The sequence below is a fragment of the Vanacampus margaritifer genome, chromosome 9, assembly GCF_051991255.1.
Source record: "Vanacampus margaritifer isolate UIUO_Vmar chromosome 9, RoL_Vmar_1.0, whole genome shotgun sequence".
NCBI classification, from domain to species: domain Eukaryota; kingdom Metazoa; phylum Chordata; class Actinopteri; order Syngnathiformes; family Syngnathidae; genus Vanacampus; species Vanacampus margaritifer.
The window spans coordinates 17,945,049-17,965,291 of NC_135440.1; the positions used below are offsets into that span (position 1 = coordinate 17,945,049).

General features: G+C 41.9%; 3 protein-coding genes across 6 annotated transcripts in view; 2 read left to right on the forward strand and 1 right to left on the reverse strand.

Annotated features, from left to right (window-relative positions):
• LOC144058019 (uncharacterized) overlaps positions 1-19,713 on the reverse strand; it is a 24,118-nt gene extending 4,405 nt beyond the window's left edge. The window contains exons 1-10 of one of the 2 annotated variants that reach the window (XM_077576193.1): positions 19,559-19,713; positions 17,261-17,459; positions 4,304-5,363; positions 4,121-4,164; positions 3,939-4,006; positions 2,310-2,374; positions 1,438-1,498; positions 1,199-1,349; positions 926-979; positions 107-256 (exon numbers count right to left, since the gene is read on the reverse strand). In XM_077576193.1, coding sequence (XP_077432319.1) covers positions 107-256; positions 926-979; positions 1,199-1,349; positions 1,438-1,498; positions 2,310-2,374; positions 3,939-4,006; positions 4,121-4,164; positions 4,304-4,327 — 617 coding nt within the window. In that variant the 5' untranslated portion in view covers positions 4,328-5,363; positions 17,261-17,459; positions 19,559-19,713. Of the gene's footprint in view, positions 1-106; positions 257-925; positions 980-1,198; positions 1,374-1,437; positions 1,499-2,309; positions 2,375-3,938; positions 4,007-4,120; positions 4,165-4,303; positions 5,364-17,260; positions 17,460-19,558 lie in introns of those variants that run through there. The other variant, XM_077576194.1, reaches the window with a different exon arrangement.
• Positions 7,499-11,783, forward strand: LOC144057980 (uncharacterized). The gene is made up of 2 exons (XM_077576035.1): positions 7,499-7,767; positions 10,069-11,783. The coding sequence occupies exon 2, from the start codon at positions 10,083-10,085 to the stop codon at positions 10,845-10,847; it is 765 nt and encodes a 254-aa protein (XP_077432161.1). The 5' UTR covers positions 7,499-7,767; positions 10,069-10,082; the 3' UTR covers positions 10,848-11,783.
• Positions 15,402-19,992, forward strand: LOC144058025 (protein Bouncer-like). 3 transcript variants are annotated; one of them, XM_077576215.1, is made up of 4 exons: positions 15,402-15,472; positions 15,783-15,890; positions 17,275-17,442; positions 19,720-19,992. In XM_077576215.1, the coding sequence occupies exons 2-4, from the start codon at positions 15,836-15,838 to the stop codon at positions 19,941-19,943; spliced, it is 447 nt and encodes a 148-aa protein (XP_077432341.1). In that variant the 5' UTR covers positions 15,402-15,472; positions 15,783-15,835; the 3' UTR covers positions 19,944-19,992. The 3 variants fall into 3 exon arrangements, with proteins under 3 accessions (XP_077432341.1, XP_077432340.1, XP_077432339.1); XM_077576214.1 differs by having other exon boundaries at positions 15,413-15,697; XM_077576213.1 differs by having other exon boundaries at positions 15,413-15,890.
• Positions 19,993-20,243: the final 251 nt, after the last annotated feature.

Sequence of the window (20,243 nt, forward strand, 5' to 3'; positions counted from 1 at the left end):
TTCAAGCTTCACTTAAATGAGCCTGTTACAAAGCGGCTTTCCTGTCCCTATGCTCAACAAATACTAGTGTTTAGTAACAGTACAGTACAGATTCTGTTTAACTCACGGTTTGGTTTTGGCCTGGCTGGAGTCTTGGACCTTCTTCAGGAATGCCCAGATGTCTTTTTTCACAGAGCTCTCCTTTGTGGACTTCCTTTGAACTCCCTCATGGTCCTTGTCAGCAGTGGACACACTAGGCTGCTGCTGCGCTGATTTGCTGATAACAACAAAATATGGACAACTCAAAACAAAGTACACTGTGAGCACTAGAGGCCAAAACTAACTACAGTCATTTCTGGACAACAAGCCGCTACTTTTTTCACTTGCATTCGACCCTGCGGCTAATACAAAGGTGCGGCTTATCCATCTGATCACAATGGGGCGCACTATAAAGGTAGCGAAACAGAGCAAAACAAACCAAGTGAGCCTAAATACAGTAGGAGAGACAGAACGAGAGTGAGAAAATGTGCGCCCTCATTATGGAAAAGAAAGTAGCGGGAACCCGGTGCGGTAACATTAAAAGACCTGCTGCGGCTTATAGTCAGGTGCGCCTTGTGGTCCAGAAATGACTGTAGCCATTTTCCTGCCGTCACTCACTAGGTCACGCCCCTTAAAGGCACATATCAACACTAGAGTTGTGTACAGTAGTTTATTTGATGTTTTTGTTTTTTTGATGTTTTTTATAAAGCACTTTTTTAAATTCTCATCGTAATCGTCAACAATTTTTTCCTGACAACATCTACAGTATTTGCACATTTAAAATCTATACAATTAAATAAGAAATCAACAAAAAATAAGGACAGAAGAAAAAGTTGTATCTTTTTTCAGCACAATTTTTCTAGATTTTAAATGAAAACAAATATACCCAAAAAGGCAAATTACCAACCTTGATGCTGTCATTTGGGGATTCTTGTTACTTGCGATGGGGCTTTCTTTGTGGCTGAAAATGGAATGTATAGTAAAAGTAAATTCACATATTTGACGGTGTGTACCCTCCTTTATAATTAACTACATTTTAGAATGTACAGCGGCATCTGCAAGATGTTATGACTGCTATAGGGCCCAGTAATAACAAACTTCCTTTGGGGGGGGGTTCCAAGTAATCATGTCTACAAGACGTGCCGGTAAGACTGTAAGCAGAAGCCCAATCAATTCTTACTTGTCAGAGGCCGGCCGAATCGTTGCCGCGCCTTTTCCGTCTTCACAGTCAAACAGGATCGGCGACGGCATTTTGTCTTGATTACTGGACTCTGTCGGAGCTAAACTCACAGCCGCGCTGTCCTCTAGTGGGCTGGATGTCGTCACTGGCCCTTTGAAAGGAACGTTTGAATGGTCTGAGACAAAATGACATGCGAAACAAAATGAAAAGTGTGATTCAGAAGTTTGCACGTCTCTTACCGATGTTTAGAATAGGACTTGGCGCAAGTGTCACGGGAGGCAAGTCGTCTTCTTTGGAAGACTAAAGATGCAAAGTAAAACATGTTTGGTTTAGTGTAGGCCTGGGTGATATTGTCTTAAAATCAAATGTTTCATTTCTCCTGATACCAACAGGCTTAGAAAAAGTTTTCATTAAATTTTCATGCACCAGCTTCCCAAAATATCATAGAAATTATTATTTTAGAGATATCTTTACAGATGTAAAAAAAATAATAATGTCCCTTTTGTCAATGTATCAGTATCCATCCATCCATTTGCTACCGCTTATCCGGGGTCGGGTCGCGGGGGCAGCACCTTTTAGGAGCCGAGACTTCCCTCTCCCCAGCCACTTCAACCAGCTCCTCCAGCGGGATCCCAAGGCGCTCCGAGGCCAGCCGGGAGACATAGTCTCTTCAGCGTGTCCTGGGTCGTCCCCGGGGCTTCCCGCCGGTGGGACATGCTCGAAACACCTCTCGCGTCCGGGAGGTATCCGAACCAGATGCCCGAGCCACCTCAACTGGTTCCTCTCAACGCGGAGGAGTAGCGGCTCGACACAGAGTCCCTCCCGGATGACCGAGCTTCTCAACCTATCTCTAAGGGAGAGCCGGAACACACTGCGGAGGAAACTCATTTCGGCCGCTTGCATCCGGGATCTTGTTCTTTCGGTTTCGACACACAGCTCGTGACCATAGGGGAGGGTAGGAACGTAGATCGACCGGTAAATCGAGAGCTTCGCCTTTTGGCTTAGCTCCTTAATAATAATAAATTAATGACATTTATTTGTTAATAAATTAACATTTGAAATGTCGTCCCAATGTGTGTTGTGCATGTCATGTTTCAAGGTTTTGTCTCACCAGGATTTTCTCACTATCCGAGTCCAAGCGGCAGACAGATGAGCGGACTACTCCAATGGGAGAGTCTGTACAAACAAACATATGAACAAATATTAAATAGTAAGTGGTAGGTAGTTCGATCCAAATGTCGATAATATTCATACCAATGAAGACATGACAAAGCTGGGTGACTTTTTTCTTCTTTTTTTGGGGGGTCGTTTGAGCAAACATGGTGATTTATACAGTATATGTAAACCTATCAGTCTATTTTGCTGGCTTTAACGGGGCACATCCGATCTGGGCGTTTAGATGCCTTGCTTTGTACGTATACGATAAAAAATTCCAAACACATTTGGTTTCGATCTCATTGATTTTATTTGGTCAAAATTACCGTGATATTTGAAATGCCAACATTTAAAACTTGACTTAACTAGCTCAAATTGAAGATTAGTAGGTGAGCAGAACAGCGTTGGCAGTAGAATAGGTCAAATACATCAGCAGTTAATTTTTTTTTCTCTGGATTTTTTTAAAAATGGATTATTGTTGGGGCGTTTGAAGTGCTCATCTAACGTGTGTGTGTGTTTTAAAGAAAATTTCACAAAGACATCAGCCACTTGTCACATTGCTACTTCAGTCTTGCTCCTCTCTCTAATCCACTAACAACCGCACACTACGTCAAACCGGACTAATAATAATAAAAAATAAATAAATAAATAAAAAGAATTGTGAATCACCCCCGCACAATGAGTTATTTGATCTCCGGTCGCGTTGCAACATTAAACTGCGACCTTGTACATGCTTTTGAGACTTAACATTCAGAAGACTAAATCATTTTTATTAAACCATAAAAAGATGGTGTGACTTTCAGGAAAGAAGCAGATTGCTATAGACAGAGGATGTGGGATAGTTTGAGATACTACTTTCTATTCATTTATCTTAATTTATTCAACCTTTATTTAACCAAGTAAGGCAATTTGCAATGCTGACCTGACTGCAGATAGCAGGGCAAAACAAGGCAAAAAAAAAAAGCAAGCAGTAAAGTACAATTAGAACACACTGTATGTGGTGTAGGCCAGTGGTCCTCAAACCTGGTCCTTGGGGACCACTATCCAGCCTGATTACATGTCTCCTACAGCCAACACAGGTGAGGATCATTATCAGGCTTCTCCAGAGCCGGTTGATTAGCTGATTATATGAATCACCTGTGTTGGCTGTGGGAGACATGGAAAACTGGCTGGATAGTGGTCCCAGAGGACTGGGTTTGAGGACCACTGATGTAGACAACATATTATACACTAAACAAATAACACAACACAAAAAGCACAAATGGTAAACATTTATGGTTTAAATTTTGATTTGAACTTTCTTGTGAAATGAAAGACAATTAAGACTGTTTGGAGAACTATTAATACTGTTTAGAGAACGTGCAAGTGCGACTTTGAACGAACATTGACGCGAAGTCAACATTAGTGAGCTTTGCAAACATTCGCCCCTTTGTGGGATGTAATTATTGTATTGGTTGTCTGGCAGTTTTATTGACAGAATGACACGTTTAAAGAAATATAAGGAAGTATGGTCCTAAAGTTGTAAATAAGGCTATGACACATGACAAACAATATGAACTAAAAAAAGAAAAGAAAGACAATTTACCCAAGCTATCAAACAGCTTCTCGACGTCTTCCATTGATCGCGCGCCTCTCCATTCTTCTTTAGCTTCGCTGGAAACATTGGTATGTTTATTTTATTTGAAAGCATTATTTTTTTTTTTAAAAAACGTAAATATAAAACAATAACAAGAGTGTACATTAAATTATAACAACTATCTAACTTACCTCTGCATGTTGGTTTGATAGAAGAGCTTCCTCTTTGGTCTCCTCTGCGGACAGACAGGGAGGCATTGCGTTAGTATTGTATAATTGTCCCTTTAGCTGTACGAGTTGCCTGTCACAGCAAAATATCCACTTTGAAACTTTAAAAGGCACACACGAAAGTCAGAACATTTGAAGTTAACTTACAATATATCGACGGCCTTTCTCCATTTCTTGTAGCCTCTCTTTCTAACCAACGGTGAACTAGCTATCTACCAGTCGTGTTCTAATGGCTGTCTAGGAATCATTGTTTACGTTTTGTCGTCACTGTACTAATAACATAAATGGACAGGCTTTATAGACTTCGTTAGACGTTACAGTACTACAACAACAAAAATGGCGCCGTTCTGTTTGAAACAAGACGCGCAGGCGCGCGAGGAAAAAAACAAAACAAAAAAACGCGCATGCGCGCGTCTGGCGCTGTTTGATTCGGCGCCATTTCCGGCAAACAAGGTACGTTTCGCTCATTACTGCCCTCATTGGTGAAAAGGTGAACAGCACATAGAAGTGACCTAAGCCAATGATTTTTTCTTCCAGAATGATCACACAATTGTAACAATTTCCAATGGTTTAAATCTTTTATGTTGTAGGTAACACACTTGATAATTCTTATGAGTTGTCGTCGATCGAAAATGACTGTTGTTGAAGTGAGTGATGATGATGACATCACTGATCCAGCTGAGTCCTCTGACCCTGAAAATGTAGACAACCTAATCATCACCACTTATTCCTCTTCCATAACATAATTGGAAGACATTGTTCCTACTATCTCAATAATCATTTATTATCCTAACCTTTTTTAGGAGAAACGATTAATAAATGTTATATAATAATATTCAACATTTCAACTGGTTCAGGTTTTTGTGTTTTCTAAAAAAAAAGAAGTGAAAAAACATTACTTAGGCCATTTTTAGGAGGGTTTCACTACACAAATTCAAGTCTTAATAAAATTCTATGACGTTGCATCTGTCGATGGTTTTGAGAGCAGTGTACTGTTTATAGCAGAGTGGATCGTTAGCCAACCTTTTCCAGAGTACCATTACCGCAGTGCTGGCAGTGGATCGTCAGCACTTGTCTGCTAGATTGTGAACTTGTGATGTGTGCTTCAACGTGCCAGGTCGTAGCTTGAACCCTCTTTCGTGGAACAGACGGTGTCAGTTGAGTTTCATACTCCCTATCACAGCCTCAGAATGAACTGCTGCTTCATCTGATGAGAAAAGAATTATATCGAACTTGTGAACATGAAGAAATAAAATATAACTGTCTTGGTATGAACGCTGCAGCTCAATTAAAAATTCTGCGGACTCAAAACTTTTAGTAAAACCTATTAAACTGACGAAAAACTATGATGGCCTTGAAGTGCAAAACACAACAAACAACCAAACACAACAGCAAATGAAAAAGCTAAAGAAAACAACAAAAAACAGAACATAACAGCAAACGAAAAAACACAAAACCAAAGAAAATAAGTGTGTAGAATTTAGTGCCATCTAGTGGTGAACTAATAGAATGCAATAATTTTAAAGCACGCGCACAGTGCAGTACCTCAGACCGAAGACACTTCACACCATCCATTTTCTTAACCGCTTGTCCTCACAAGGGTGACCGGGGGTGCTGGAGCCTATCCCAGCTGGCAGGGTACACCCTGAACTGGTTGCCAGCCAATCGCAGGGCACACAGAGACGAACAACCATCCACACTCACAATCACACCTATGGACAATTTGAAGTGTTCAATTAACCTGCCATGCATGTCTTTGGAATGTGGAAGGAACCCGGAGTACCCGGAAGAAACCCACGCAAGCACGGGGAGAACATGCAAACTCCACCCAGGAAGGCCAAAGCCCGGACTCAATCTCACGTCTTCTGCACTGGGAGGCGGACGTGCTAACCAGTCAGCCACAGTGCCACCCAAGAAGGAGCTAGCGTAAGCGGCTTGTCAGAGCAGTTAGCAAGAACTAGCTGGAGCGTCTAAGGAGGAGAGCGGCTAGTACAGACATGGGCAAACCCCAGCCCGCGGGCCAAATACGGCCCGTTATGCGTTTCAATCCGGCCCGCCAATAAAGCTAGAAAAAAATGCAATGTTTTTTGATTGTTTTTTTCAGCTCAGTGGGCCGAGTGGTTAGAGTGTCCGCCCTGAGACTGGGAGGTCGTGGGTTCAATTCCCAGCCGGGTCATACCAAAGACTATAAAAATGGGACCGATTGCCACTCTGCTTTACACTCAACATTAAGGGTTAGAATTAGCAGGTTAGATTTAGGTAAGGTTTTATGGCGTTATTTTGCTTCTTTAATTACGAGGGCGCAGAAAATAAAATCGCTGGCGCGGTCTCACGTAAAGTGAAGGACTGCTGTGAGTGACGGGTGCAGCTGGAGAACGCGCTCTCCAGCTGCAGCAGTACGAGCAGTGGATGACTGGTGTTGGGATCCACTTCCCTCAGACTCCTGTGCAGATTATGTTTTACACCAGAGTCACTGCTGTGTAACTTCTACACACCCGGAAAATATGATCACTGGGTCGGAGTCTCACTCATAATTGGCTCCTGCACTAGCTGCAACTACCACCAGAGGCTGACTTCCTTCACAAAGTTTTTCTCCTTCTGGTATCCGAAGCAGAAAGATGGCGACGAAACATGTCAGCCTCCTGTAAGGCGCATAGTACCTCTGTACTATAATTAGCAATTATGATTATATATATTTTTTATTTTATTTTTTTAATGTACGTTGATTTGCTAGAACTCATTTTTTTGCATTTTATTAAAATTAATAGTGCGTTTTTTAAATAAATGAATTATTAGTTCACCACTAGATGGCGCTAAATAATACACACAGGTTTGCTTTGAAAAAACAAAACTCTTTTCAAGTCTACGAAACTCATTTTCTGCTTTACACACATTTTGTAATACAAAATGGCACTTTTTAAGTGCATTGAACACGGTCCTCTTCATAAGACACACAAATCTGACATAATTGATGTTTGTCATTTCAAAGCACTGCCATATGTAAAACATTGCAAACTTGATTTTGGAAAATAATGACATCAGATTACTAGAAATTCAAAGCCACATTATCCAAGACACCGAATCAGTCTGTCCACATTAGTTCACATTCTCAGGCGAAACCAAATTGTTTTCAATGTGGCTCCAAAAAGGTAGCGCGCACACGCTTTGCTATGCTAGTCCTCTTTTTTGTTGAAGTCCACATATTTTTACATCAATGTGAACGTGTCAACCACCAAGAATAACACGAATCACCGTGTGACTGCCCCTGATTCCCACGACCCCTCCTCCATACACACACACACACACGTGCACACACACACGCGCGCGCGCTCATAAGCACGCAGAGCGAGGGGAGGCAGAGCAGCTTTGCACCACTTTTGTAACAACACAGTTACTTCCTAGAATTATATATATATTTCTAAAAAAAAAAAAAAAGAGAGCTTCAGTTGAACGGCGGTGTGGAGCGCGGCAAGAAGCAAACAGCGGAAAGAAGAGGAAAGTCTCCATTTGAGCATGAAAAGCCAAAAAGAAGACATTGGAGTGGAGAAGTGCAGGAGGCAACTGATGCTTGTTGAGTGGGGACCATGATTCGCACCGAGGAGCAAAACAAGGCAAGTAGGCAATTTTTCCTTCTTTTTTTTTTTTTGGGTGAACATCTGCAGTGCAGCGAGCAACAGCGTAACACCGCTAAGAGCACTTTGATGGCTACATCACGCTCACACTTTGTGCCCTTGAAGCAACCCCCCCACCCCCCAATCTCCCTCGCACATTAAATGTTCTGCTGCTTGGGGCTAAATGATGACTTGGGAATGATTGCGGTAAAGTGACCACTGACTGCCTCTGAAAGGGGTCAAATTATGTCCAGTGATGGGGGGATGGTGGTGCGCACTTGAGACGACCAGGAAAACTGATGTACTTTTTACAAATTCAGATGAGAAATTTGAATTGAAGACAAAAAAATGGGAGAAACTTGTTTGTTTAAGTACAAACAAGAAAACAAAAAACAGATGAATGGGTAGACGATACCTCATTTCGGCAAATAACAGCAAATGGGTGTTAATTTACTACTGCAGATAGTGGGCCAGGCGTCTATTATTAGTTCAGTGGTTCCTAATATTAATTGATCAGCTGTATTGAGGCAGACGTACCAACCACCGTTTCACTGTGCTGACCTTATTTTGATACAGCAGATTAGGTTGAAGATTGGATTTGGGTGGACTGGAGATTTAAAACTGTTCACCAGTTTTGACAAAAGTAAGTTCAATGTAACATTTTTACAAACTGAATGTCTCCATGGGTACCGCAAACTTTGAAAATAGGGATTGGGGTTCAAAGCAGCCAAAATGAGTGAGTTGTGTCAGGAAGGTCATCTGGTGTAAAAACTGATCAAAATCTTGACCCAATTTGCTGAGTCAAATCCTCAACCCAAATGCACTCTGGGTACAAATAACAGACACTCTTAAAACTGCTGAGTTAAAAACAATACAATTTGGGTTCAATTTGGACCGACCCGCTAATTTGGGTTAATTTGACCCAACTTTCTGGGTCATTTTGCACAAAACCCACAAAAGAGGGTCAAAAAGTTGGATCAAATTGACCAAAGTTAGTGGGTCGGTGCAGTTTTTAACCCAACATTTTAAAGGGTGCAGCATTTGCTTGGTCTCTTCTGGGACACAGCACTGGGTTAGCTATTTCAATCAATTTGTGTTACTTTTGACTAAGTCGTTTAAAAAATCAAAGCCAACCCCAAAAAATTATTTGCAGCAACATGTTGCATGTTCTCCCACAAGTCTAAACACGACATTCTGATTAATATTACATTTGTGGAATGTGAGGTATGCAGCAAAAGCCAGCTGTTTTTCTCCATCTGACGGGGCGGCCATTTTGCCACTTGCTGTTCACTGAAGATGACATCACAGTTGCGCAGTTGCCCAATGACCAATCACAGTTCACCGGTTTTCTGAAGCTGAGCTGTGATTGGTTGTTAACTGAGACCTGAACAACTGTGATGTCATCTTCGGTGAACAGCAAGTGGCAAAATGGCCGCCTTCTTCTTTTGCTGCTTAATTCATATTCCACAATGCGATATTAACCATAATACCTTATTTATACTAGTGGGGCTGCATAGAACATATTATTGTCAAGATTTTTTTGGGGAGGTGTTGACTTCCTCTTTAAGCAGCAAAATCCGCCCCTTTTTATTTGTCTCAGGAACGATTTTTCATTCAAAATGATTTGATTGACAATGATTTTTGCTTCAATCTCTAGATGTGCAAGGAATCGTAATGATCTACTCCAGTTTGACTTGCTAATGCTAATTAGCGCGGTACTCGCGGCACTTCTATCACTCAATAGAACGGCTCCACACTGAAAAAAAAAAACAACTTTTATTGGAATAACTTGATCGTGACTTTTTCCTTCTACTCTATAATGTGGCTACAACTTAAGTGTATTAGACCGCGTGGAACGACACTGCCCCTCAGTGGCCAAACCGGGTACAACATGAACAGCGCTCCAAATAAAGGCACACACAGACAAAGGCAAGACAGTATAAAATAATTTCAATAAAAACGATTTCGGGACATTTAAAATTGATTCTGAATCGTATTAAATGAGAATCGATTTTTTTTGGGCACACCCCTAATGGCCATCATTTAAAATGAAGACCTCTCTGACTGTGCCAATCAAAAGTGTGCAAAATGGACTTGGCATTTGCAAGATCTTTTAAGGCACTTCCCCTGTCTAATGTAGTCATCAGTGATCGTTTTAATGTTCCGCTATGAGGTAAGGGACCCTGCTGCTGCTGCTCCACAGAGGACAGACGTCTCATTAAGTCAGCACATGTCCTATTAAAGCAGCTATTTCCTGTTGTGTCCTCACTTCTTCCTAAAGCGGCACACTTTGTCTTACAGTTTGGATCCAGAGCATGACAGCCGCCAGCAGTCCTGTCAGCAGTCCCTTCTCCTCCCAGTTATCGCCGGCAACCTGCCTCCCAGCATGTCACCTGAGAAAAGACGGCGACGCCACCCGGACCCGACTTCACCTGCGCTCGGCCCCGGGCGCGTGGCTGATGGTGGGCGTGGTGGTGGTGCTGGCGGGGATGTGCGTGGCCGTGGCCGGGTACGTGTCCGCCGTGCCGAGGCCCACGGGCGGTCGAGGATCCACCCACGTGGACAGGATGAAACTGGCCGGGCCCGTGGTCATGGGCGTCGGCCTGTTCATCTTCATTTGCGCCGCCACCCTGCTCTACGAGAACCGGGATCGGGAGGTACACAGGCTGGAGACGTGCGACGACCTGGAGGACCTGAAGGGAGATCTCGGCTGGGAGGACTCACAAGAGCAGGCCAGCTTCAGTAGTCAGGAACAGTGGGAGATCCGAGACGAGGAGCAGGGGTGCTTTACGCTCCCGCTCTCAAATCACGACTGGAGTCTGTTCCCCGGTCCTCTTACTTTGACTTGCCAGAACATGGAGGACACCAACAGATCACCGCCGCGTCCTCTGGATGCAGAGGACGCGGCTGAGACGGAAGAGAAGTCAACACTTCTGGCTCAAGTCCTGCACCACCAAGAGCCAAGTCCTCACTCGTCCTCCCCCGACCCGTCCGTTCCTCACTTCTCCTCCGCCTTCCCAGACAACTCCAGCGAGATTCACTTTCACACACGGACCCGCCCTGCCCTCCCCGAGCCTTGATGACTTTCACGGGGGCCCGAGGAACGACTATCTTCCCCGAACAGATGTTTGTCTTGTAAATGTTTCATCGCCTCAGTGGGGTGCAGTTGCTAATACTACATTCCTGATTGCTGGGAAGTTGGACAGATCCCACATGGAAGTCACGATGTTGGATCTTTTCAGCCCAAAGTAAACAAAAAACATGTCTGACGATCTCTGTAAGCATGTTGCCTACTATCAAAACTAAGTGTATTTAAGTTTAGCGGCCATGCCAACAACAAACCATATGCTTTTGACAGCCTTGTTTTTCCATTCATGCAGTGAGCCTGGAACTATTTATTTTCAGGTTGTGGCAAAATTCTATACCACCAATAAATACAGATAAATATAGTTTACATCAGCTTTCAGAGTCCTAGTCCTTCTCGGGTAAGTTACTCAATTGTTGACATTGACTTCCACTGCACTGACCTCCACAAAATTTTTATGCACTTTCCTGATCGGAAATGTCAGATTTGACAGTTTTCTGGAAGGCACCTTAAAAAAAAAGCTCTTGTACACAGAAATCCCTCAAAAATAACTAAATATGAGGAGCACTAAGAAGTAGGGATGGGCGAGTTCATGGTATCGGCACTCGTGACGGATATCGATACTGTTATCGGCTTCCGCTCTTGTGGCCGTTTTTCAGTCAGGAACTAAAAGCTGAAATGGTTATTTTGCATTTATTGAGCGCCACAGTACGAAAAATCCGAGAGCTTTTTCCTGCCTCGAGTACTCGTAAGGCTTTAGCCACGTTACGTTTCAACTAGCTCCCGATTTAAGATGTGGCGTGTGTAGGACAATACTCCGGTAGCTAATGTTTCGCGTCTGCAGATTCATCACAAGCTTCTTCTTTATTTTTTTACACAAATAATAAAATGCTTTAAAAATACCCTATTCAATTTTACTGGTCAACTGCTCCAAATTCATAAATGCATAATCACTACCCTGGCGTCTAATGTAAACGTACAATTTGAAAAAATAAACTGTTGATTTAAAATAAAAAGGAAACCATTGAGCCAACTTGTTTTTCATTAAGTGAAAATTACTTAATTTTTTTGTTGTGTACTATCCAAGTACTTGAGTACTCAACAGAATTTTCAAGTGAGTATTCGAATACTAAAATACTTGATAGTTGCAGCCCTACTGTATTCCTAAAAAGGAAGTTTTACAACCACATATTTGTTTCATTTTATTCATCTATTTTTTGAAATTCATTTTATTGTGTGCTCTATGCAAAATGACTTTTATGAGCAAATTGGAAGAATATAATTGCCATTAATTTCAAGCAATTTTAAATTGATTTGCTCTAATTTGGATATATAGGACTTTAAAAAAAATCTGCCAATTTTGTTGTTGAAATTTTAAATACTAATGGTATCGGCACTTGATATCGGTATCGGTGAGTACTGAAGATTTGAATATCGTAAAAAAAAAAGTGGTACCGAACATCCCTACTAAGAAGCATTTACCCGCTTTGGTCTTTACAAACCCGATGATGACAGGAATGAGTGTAACTATGTTGACTTTACTGTCACTGTTCCTAAAATACTTCCAAAGACAGAACAACTGCTGGGTCCAGTTCATCACCCCTATTTAACTGTCATTTTTACAGAACAATGAAAAACTGCATTTTTTTTTTTTTACAGGCAGTATAAAAGAAGCTAAAGACTCACTAATGCCTCACTGACCCAAGTTTTGTTGTTTTTTGCTGAGCCAAACTCCACAACGCTTCTCCTTTTCAGACCTTTTTAGGACTTGAGTTTATCCAAAATGAATTTCATGTCAGCAAAAGCACACTTCCTACGCCGTGTGCTTAGGCTTTGCCCGAAGAGGGGTTCTGTTTAAGAGGATCAGGCAGATTAGGTGCCAAATGAGTCTGTATCTTATCTCTCGCGTACAATAATCCAGTCTTTATCTGAGGAAATGGTTTCTTGGTCCAAACAAGAAATAGTTTGTTAAAGCCACACTCCTCTCACTCCACACCTACAGCCAAGCTATAAATACCAGCCGCGGCTCTGCAATCTTGTTTAAATTCACAATGTCCGTTGCTTAGCGTTCTCTTTTTCCCTTCAGTGTGGTCAGGCGAGGTGTTAAAGAATTTCAATTAGAGCTTGGATGGAAAAGAAGGATGGTATTTAAAAGGGGGGGTTCCAATGAGGCTATTGAGTTTTCCCTGACGCAGCAAAAGCGATGAAAGCTTGGCTCTCGCGCCATCTTGACCTTTTCATCTCTCTTATCATCTCAATAGTATGCTTTATTTAAAAATCCAGCAGGTGAGCAGTTTTATGCTTCCTCTGCTTGCTGCATAAGGGATAGGCGCTTTAGGCTCAGTGAATGTTTTCTCACTGCTGAAGTGTTCAAGTCATTTGCATCCCTCCATCCCGCTAGCACACAGCGGAGGCTTTTTTTTGTGTGGGCAGGCTGTGCTGAGATGCTATGATTCTGCGGCAGCGCGAAGTTGGCGAAGGTGCGACCGCATCTTGCAACAAGCTGCCAGCCTCCTTCGCACGGGTTGCTCAGAAAGATGCCACGCGTGCACGCACACGCGCGTCATTCTCAGTAAGAATTCCCTTCTCAAGTTATCAGTCCGCCAACGAGTTCAGCGATATTTCTCACAAGTGTTTAATGGGAAATCATATTAAATGTTAAGCCACTCTAATGGACGACTGCCAGTTATATTGTCAGATGCGCTTCTCAGTTATTTTTTTGTTACGCCCCCCCCGAGGAAGAAGGAAATATTTCAGCCACCCTAAAATTTACATTTGGAAGACAGTAAAATATTAAGTATTTTTACTGTGCGAGAGAATTGTCCCATCCCATGACAAAAAACCTAGTAAAGTTTTTTTCAAGTCAATTTTAGAAGGAATTTTTGGAGTACATTTTACGATTGACTTTTTTAAAAAGTTACACAAGGGTTGAGGAACAAATTCACCACCTTCAGCATGCCACTCTACCACCTGAGCTAAGCCACTCCTACTGTTTGCTAATATCCAAAAGGAGACTAAAAAACATTTGGCCTCTTGGAGGTACGAAGATTCCAGGTGACGCAAGCGATATACTAACACGCAGGAGGAGCGGCATGGCTCAGGAGGTAGATTGGCTCATCCAAACTGAAATTGTGGGTTGTTTCCTCAACCCTTGAGTGACTTTACTTTAACTCATTTGCTCCCAAAAACATATTAAAACGTTCTATTTTAATTTTTTAAAAAAAATGTTTTTCATGCCAGAGCATACATAAGACTTTGATACAGCCTCTGACCTGAAGAGTTCGCTTAAAGCAATGGTAGTTATTACAACAAACGGCCAGCAGGTGGCAGCAGAGTATAAGAGATCAACCAGTTGCAAAAAACTCTTTCCCCCACTGTTTTAACTAGTGTTGTTCCGATACCAGCATCGACAGAGGCCCCGATACTGCATAAAAACAGTGGTATCGGCATCGACAAGTACTAACAAGTAACATGCCGATACTATTATTTCCGACGCTAATAAAGGACTTTGGATGCAGCATCTTGAGTTTTACTTGTGCACAACATTCCCTGATGTGAGACGTGTTCACTGCATGCCAAGCTAGGATATCCTATTGGCCATTTTGAATGCTCTAAACCAATAGCAGGGCAGCTTTTTCATGTTGAAAACAACAACAACCCAGGTATCGGAACGGTATCGGCATCGGCCGATACTGCAAAACTGGGTATCGGTATCGGGGGCCAAAAAACGGTATCGGAACAACACTAGTTTTAACACAGATTTGTGAATAATGATGAATCTTTGCTATATTCTATTTCTTATTTGCTGCAAAACGGAAACAGACGTGTTTTTTTTTGATGAAAGAAGATACTTTAATCTTTCTTTTAGTAGGTTCCATGTTTTATAACAATAGAACACAATATTTTGAGGGCCTTGCAAAATCAGTCAAAATCCAGTAGAACAGCAGGGAGCGAAGGGGGTTGCTTCAGTGAAAATGGCTGGGAGTGAGTGAGTTAAATAGATAAATAAACCAGTAATATTTTGTCAAAATCTCTCCTTGAAGATGCACACACTAAAAAATACTTTTGAGTAAAAATTACTACTAATTTAACAAATTTACTCTGAATATTTGACTCTATCCCAAGTGTAAATTTGATCAAATTTGAATCACTGCACATTATTTTTGTATGGAATCCTTCTAGCACAGGCTCACCACACAATGTGTCAGCAAATGTTTTTGTCATCACATCTCCATATAAACACCTCACATCAAATTTAAAGGCAGTAATCGTAAAATTGACTGACTGGACTATTCCAGCGTAGGTTACTGCTGCAACACAAATTTAAGATGAGCAAAAAAAAAAATACTTTGAAGTCTCTTATGTACACGTGTACGACCGCCAGTTATATAATCCAAGCGATGCAGTTTTCATGCTGCATTGTGAATATAACTGAATCAAGCCCCCACCTCCTAGTGTGCGTGTGTGCGTGTGTGTCACTTTGTGTGTGCGTTAGTGTGTATCTAAGCAGACGGACAGTAGGATGTAAGCCTCTTAAATGAGCGCTGACTCAGGACACATGCAGTTTTGCTGCTCTGAAACAGACACACATGCCGTGAGGAAAGAAAAAGAAAAGTGATGGTGAGAAGCAACCGGCCTTAAAATGTTCATTTCATGTCGCCTACAATAGAACAATTTTGGTATAATGAGGGACAAGCTTTCCCGTCATCCTCCTCCTCACAGAGCTTAAGTGAGCCATTTCTGTGTCACACATGCTGGAAAACGTTAACAAACCAAACAGGCAATTATAAGATCGGAGTCAACACAACATCCTCTTGGTGGTCAAGCGCATACTTGTTGTGACAGGTTGTCGGTTTTTTTTCAGGTATATAGCATCTGATTAGTGCTGATCGGAAAGCATCACTAACTAATCCAATTTGAAACCCTCCAGCCTACTTTGCAGTCCTCGCAGAGGGAAATAACAGGAAAAGTATCCCGCTGACAATGAAAGGGCTCGTGTTCTGCGTTTTGGCTGTCATCGGGCTTGTGTATGCTCAAGGTAAGAACATCTGGAAGCCAGTCATTAACATGACGGAGTCACTTAACTCTAGTTGTTGATTTGTATTTGTAGTAACCAGACTGCTGCATATATTAATGTTAATACTTATACTCATATTAGAGCAATATACAGAATATTATGTATTCTTAATTTAGTAAGTCTTATTTTTAGTCTAGTACAGAAAGGGGGAAAAAAATGTCAAATATTGCTTTTCAAATGCATTCATCTACCTGTACAATATTTAGCATCAACTCGTTAGATACTTAAAGAGTTGTAGTAAGATACAGCTTACATGCATCAGTTACAATTTTGGAAGTTTGACAATTAGAAATGCCGGACAGCGGACAATCGGCGTTTTATTGTTTCTGCTGGGATCAGAGCTTGGTCCGGCTAACGAGATGAGGAGGGATGATGAGTTCACGGCAACTCATCTCCCAAGCTCAAGCAGCCACTAAATGGGCTAGAAGGCTTTATACGCTCAAACGTAATCTCGCACACAAGCACTGACCAAGCGGTATTGGGATGTGCCCTTTTCAGTATTATTTCAAAAGGCCGATTTAAAGCAGAGGCATGTGATGGTTATACCATAAAATAACATTGCAACACTGAATTAGAATAAAAGTTTTGTCACTGTTATCACCATCTTTAGTGGTCTTCAGTATGTTTCCAATTAACCTCTTCACCTGTGGAATGTTCCAAACAGGCGTTTTTTTTTTGAGCGTTCCTCAACTTCCCCAGTCTTTTGTTGGCCCTTGTCCCCACTTTTTTTTAAACTTGTTGCAGGCATTAAATTCAAAACCAGTGAATATTTACAAAAAACAATGACTAAATATGTGGTCGATTATTGTGTTCTGTTTTGATTTTTTGGTTTACACAACATCCAAACTGCACTGGAATTTGGGTTTGTATACTGGATCACATTTGTACACTTTAGTAAGAAAGCTATACACAATTGCAAGGAAACCCCCAAATTGCTCCTAACTGCTGCTTTGTCTCTCTTACACACACAGTGCCAATAAATAACTAATTATAAGGGAAGTAGCCCGGGACTTTTAAAGTGAATTAATGACAGCAGATCAATTATCTTGTGCATTCTTGGAGGGCTAAGCGCTCATTACACCATGCCAGCTTTTTTTCTGTTTGGTGCCAGCATTTGCCTGGTTATTAAAACCATCCCCGAACAACACAAATCACCTAAACAAATTCCAGACTGCTGCTGGAAAATAAACAAAATGTAGTTTTGCAACGCGGACCCAACTGTATTTACAAGCTCGCCTCCTGTATGGAATCTCAATAGAGCAGAGTGTCTAATAAAAGTGTTCCGTACGTGTTGTGGCCACTGTATGTGAGAGTGAATCCGAAAACGGTACCTGTGTGGGCTCAGGTGACGAAGAGGAGCAGCTGGAGCCGATGATGGACGTGGCGGGGTTTGAGGACGAGGAGGAGGTGCTGCAGTGTTTCCGTTGTGACCTGGGCTTCTGGGACGCGTGCTACACCACGGAAACCAACTGCAGCCTCGGGGAGCGATGCTTCACGGGCCGCGGGAAGGCAGGTGCGTCGCGTGGGTTTCTTGGATGGAAAGCCATTTGAGCATTTGCTTGATGTCCTTGAAATCTTAACCGCACTCTTTGTCCTCACTAGTAAGGCAATTCAGTGCATGATGATAACACCTGTTTCCTACACAATAAATTGAACGGAGTAAAATTTACACTTGGAAGAGAGTAAAATTTAGTCTGAATATTTTACTCTCTTCCAAGTGTACATTTTTTAGAGTGGGACCAAATAGACTCTGTTAAGAGTCAAATTTACTCTACATAATTTACTGTATACTAGTAACGTTTTTTTCTTTCTGCTTCCCACTACTGTATGATGTTTCTGTACACTAACAGGATAACTTTGGCATTATAAAACTACTATACATTTTACTACTACTTGTGAAGCTCTAGTCAGGGTTCACCAAGTCCGGTCCTCGAGGTCCAGAGTCCTGCAGGTTTTAGATAGGCGAAAATAAGCGTGAGCTTCTGCCTATGCCTTTTCGGTCTGTATGTTTCTTTTTATGACTGACCTGTGTTGTATTTTTTTCTCTCTTTTATGACTGATCTAAATAAATTGTATTCATTCATTCATATTTCCACCCACTGGCACACCCGATTCATATAATCAGCTCATCAGCATGCCTGATAACGATCCTGATCCTTAGTATCAGGTGTGTTGGTAGGCGGAAACATCCCAAACCCACAGGACTCCGGACCTCGAGGACCGGAATTGGTGAACCCTGCTAGATGTTAAGACTGCCAGACGTTTTCAGAAAAGGGATGCCGTGGGTGCCAGCCGATTTAAGCATTTTTGACTGATCTTTCAAGGGCCACAGAAAATTATGTGTTTGGACTATGGAAACACACATACTACCAAATGAAAGATTGGACTCTCATCTTTCATCAGAAAAAAAAGTTTGTTTTTACCTTATTCCGTTTTTCAGTAATCAACAATAGAAAATGGTTAGTTTCACCTGTTTTGGAAAAAAAAACGTCTTTTAACGTCTTTGGCAGTCCTCCATAGGATTTTACTAAACGTTATTTAATGTTTTTGGCAGTCAAAGAGTTAACTAGTGAAATTTCACGACTAGTACTAGTAGCACTCAGTTATGAACTATTGCCTCACTACTGACACATAGTGTGCACTATGCAGAAATGTCAGTCCTGGAAGACTGTAGTGGAAAAACACTTACAGTAAGGCACACCTGTTCTACTAGTGGCGGACGTGGCTCAGGGTGTAGAGACGGTCGCTCAGTAACCAGAAGGTCGGCTGTTCGATCTCCGCTCTCCCCGACTATGTGTCGTGTCCTTGTGCAAGGCACTTCACACACATCGCCTCCACTGCTACTCACACTAGTGTATGGAAGGTGCGAATGTTGGGTGGTGGTCGGAGGGGCCGTAGGCGCACACTGGCAGCCTCGCTTCCGTCAGCCTGCCCCAGGGCAGCTGTGGCTACTTAAGTAGTAGGGGTGGGAATGTTTGAATGTCTCACGATTCGATTACAATTTTTGATTAAGAACGATTTTTGATTTTAAAATGATTTGATGGACAAGGATTTTTGCTTCAATCGACAGATGTCCAAGGAACTATAATGATCTACTCCAGTCTGACTCGCTAATGCTAATTAGCGCGCTACTCACGGCACTTTTATCACTCAAAAGATACGGCTCCACACTGCAAAAAAACAACTTTTATCGGAATAACTTGATCGTGACTTTTTCTTTCTAGTCTCTAATGTGGCTACAACTTAAAAGTGTATTAGACCGCGTGGAACCACACTGCCACTCAGTGGCCAAACCGGGTATAACTTGAACAGCGCTCCAAATAAAGGCACACACAGACAAAGGCAAGACAGTACAAAATAATTTAAATAAAATCGATTTTGGGACATTTAGAATCGATTCTTAATCGTACTAAAAGAGAATCGCTTTTTTTTTTGGCACACCCCTATTAAGTAGCTTACCGCCACCACAGTGTTGATGTGTAAGTGCATGAATAATGTATCCAGTCCATTGTAAAGCATTTTTGAGTATCTGATTAGATAGAAAAGTGCTATCTAAATCTGATGCATTATTATTAGTGCACCATGTCAGGTCAAAGAGTATAGTTAAGCTGGATCAGAGGCTTACTTACCATGAGGCAAACAGGAAATTAGCTGGTTTGCCTTGACCCTCCCAAATGACGAAATACTCCTCTGACCAGAATAGCGAGGACATCACACAAATACTTGAACGGCTTTCTCTTGAGTTGCATGATCAAATAATGGAATGCTTCAAAACCTTTTCCCCCCTCAGCTGAAGTCCTGGATGTAAAGACACTCGGCTGTGTAAAAGCAGAGGAGTGTAATGTGGAGAGCAGCGTGGAGCTCTTCTCCAACAACACCATCTTCGTCATGACCAAACAGTGTTGCGACACCCCCTTCTGTAATGCTGCATTGAAACCTTCAGCTCACACACTTTTGTGCATCACTATAGCGTTCCTGCTATCTTGGTGCATCACAGGGGCCTCGACACATTGAGAAGTGAACCTTTATTTCAATCTGTGTGAGCTGCCAATATTTGGGGGGGAGGGACTACACCCACATAGTGAAGATGACAAATCACTTGTGGCACAGGTTTTTGCATGGCCTGTTGCAACGTAAATGAACAATTTTGCCAGATATTTTTTGACTTCATTAAACAAAGCAGCGGTGGGGAACTTTTTCCTATTCTTGGGATAGTGATGTGACAATTGAACAAACAGTGGAAAACCATTTTCTAAGTACAACAAACTTTGTAAACATGAACAGTAACAACAAAAGCATCAGAATTGTTTAGTT

What these genes read in the sequence shown, in the direction of transcription:
- LOC144057980 (XM_077576035.1), top strand. Translation starts at nt 10,083, where the DNA reads ATGACAGCCGCCAGCAGTCCTGTCAGCAGTCCCTTCTCCTCCCAGTTA.
- LOC144058025 (XM_077576215.1), top strand. Translation starts at nt 15,836, where the DNA reads ATGAAAGGGCTCGTGTTCTGCGTTTTGGCTGTCATCGGGCTTGTGTAT. An exon ending in CGGGCTTGTGTATGCTCAAG is followed by an intron (nt 15,891 to 17,274) that starts GTAAGAACATCT and finishes GTGTGGGCTCAG; the next exon opens with GTGACGAAGAGGAGCAGCTG. An exon ending in CACGGGCCGCGGGAAGGCAG is followed by an intron (nt 17,443 to 19,719) that starts GTGCGTCGCGTG and finishes TTCCCCCCTCAG; the next exon opens with CTGAAGTCCTGGATGTAAAG.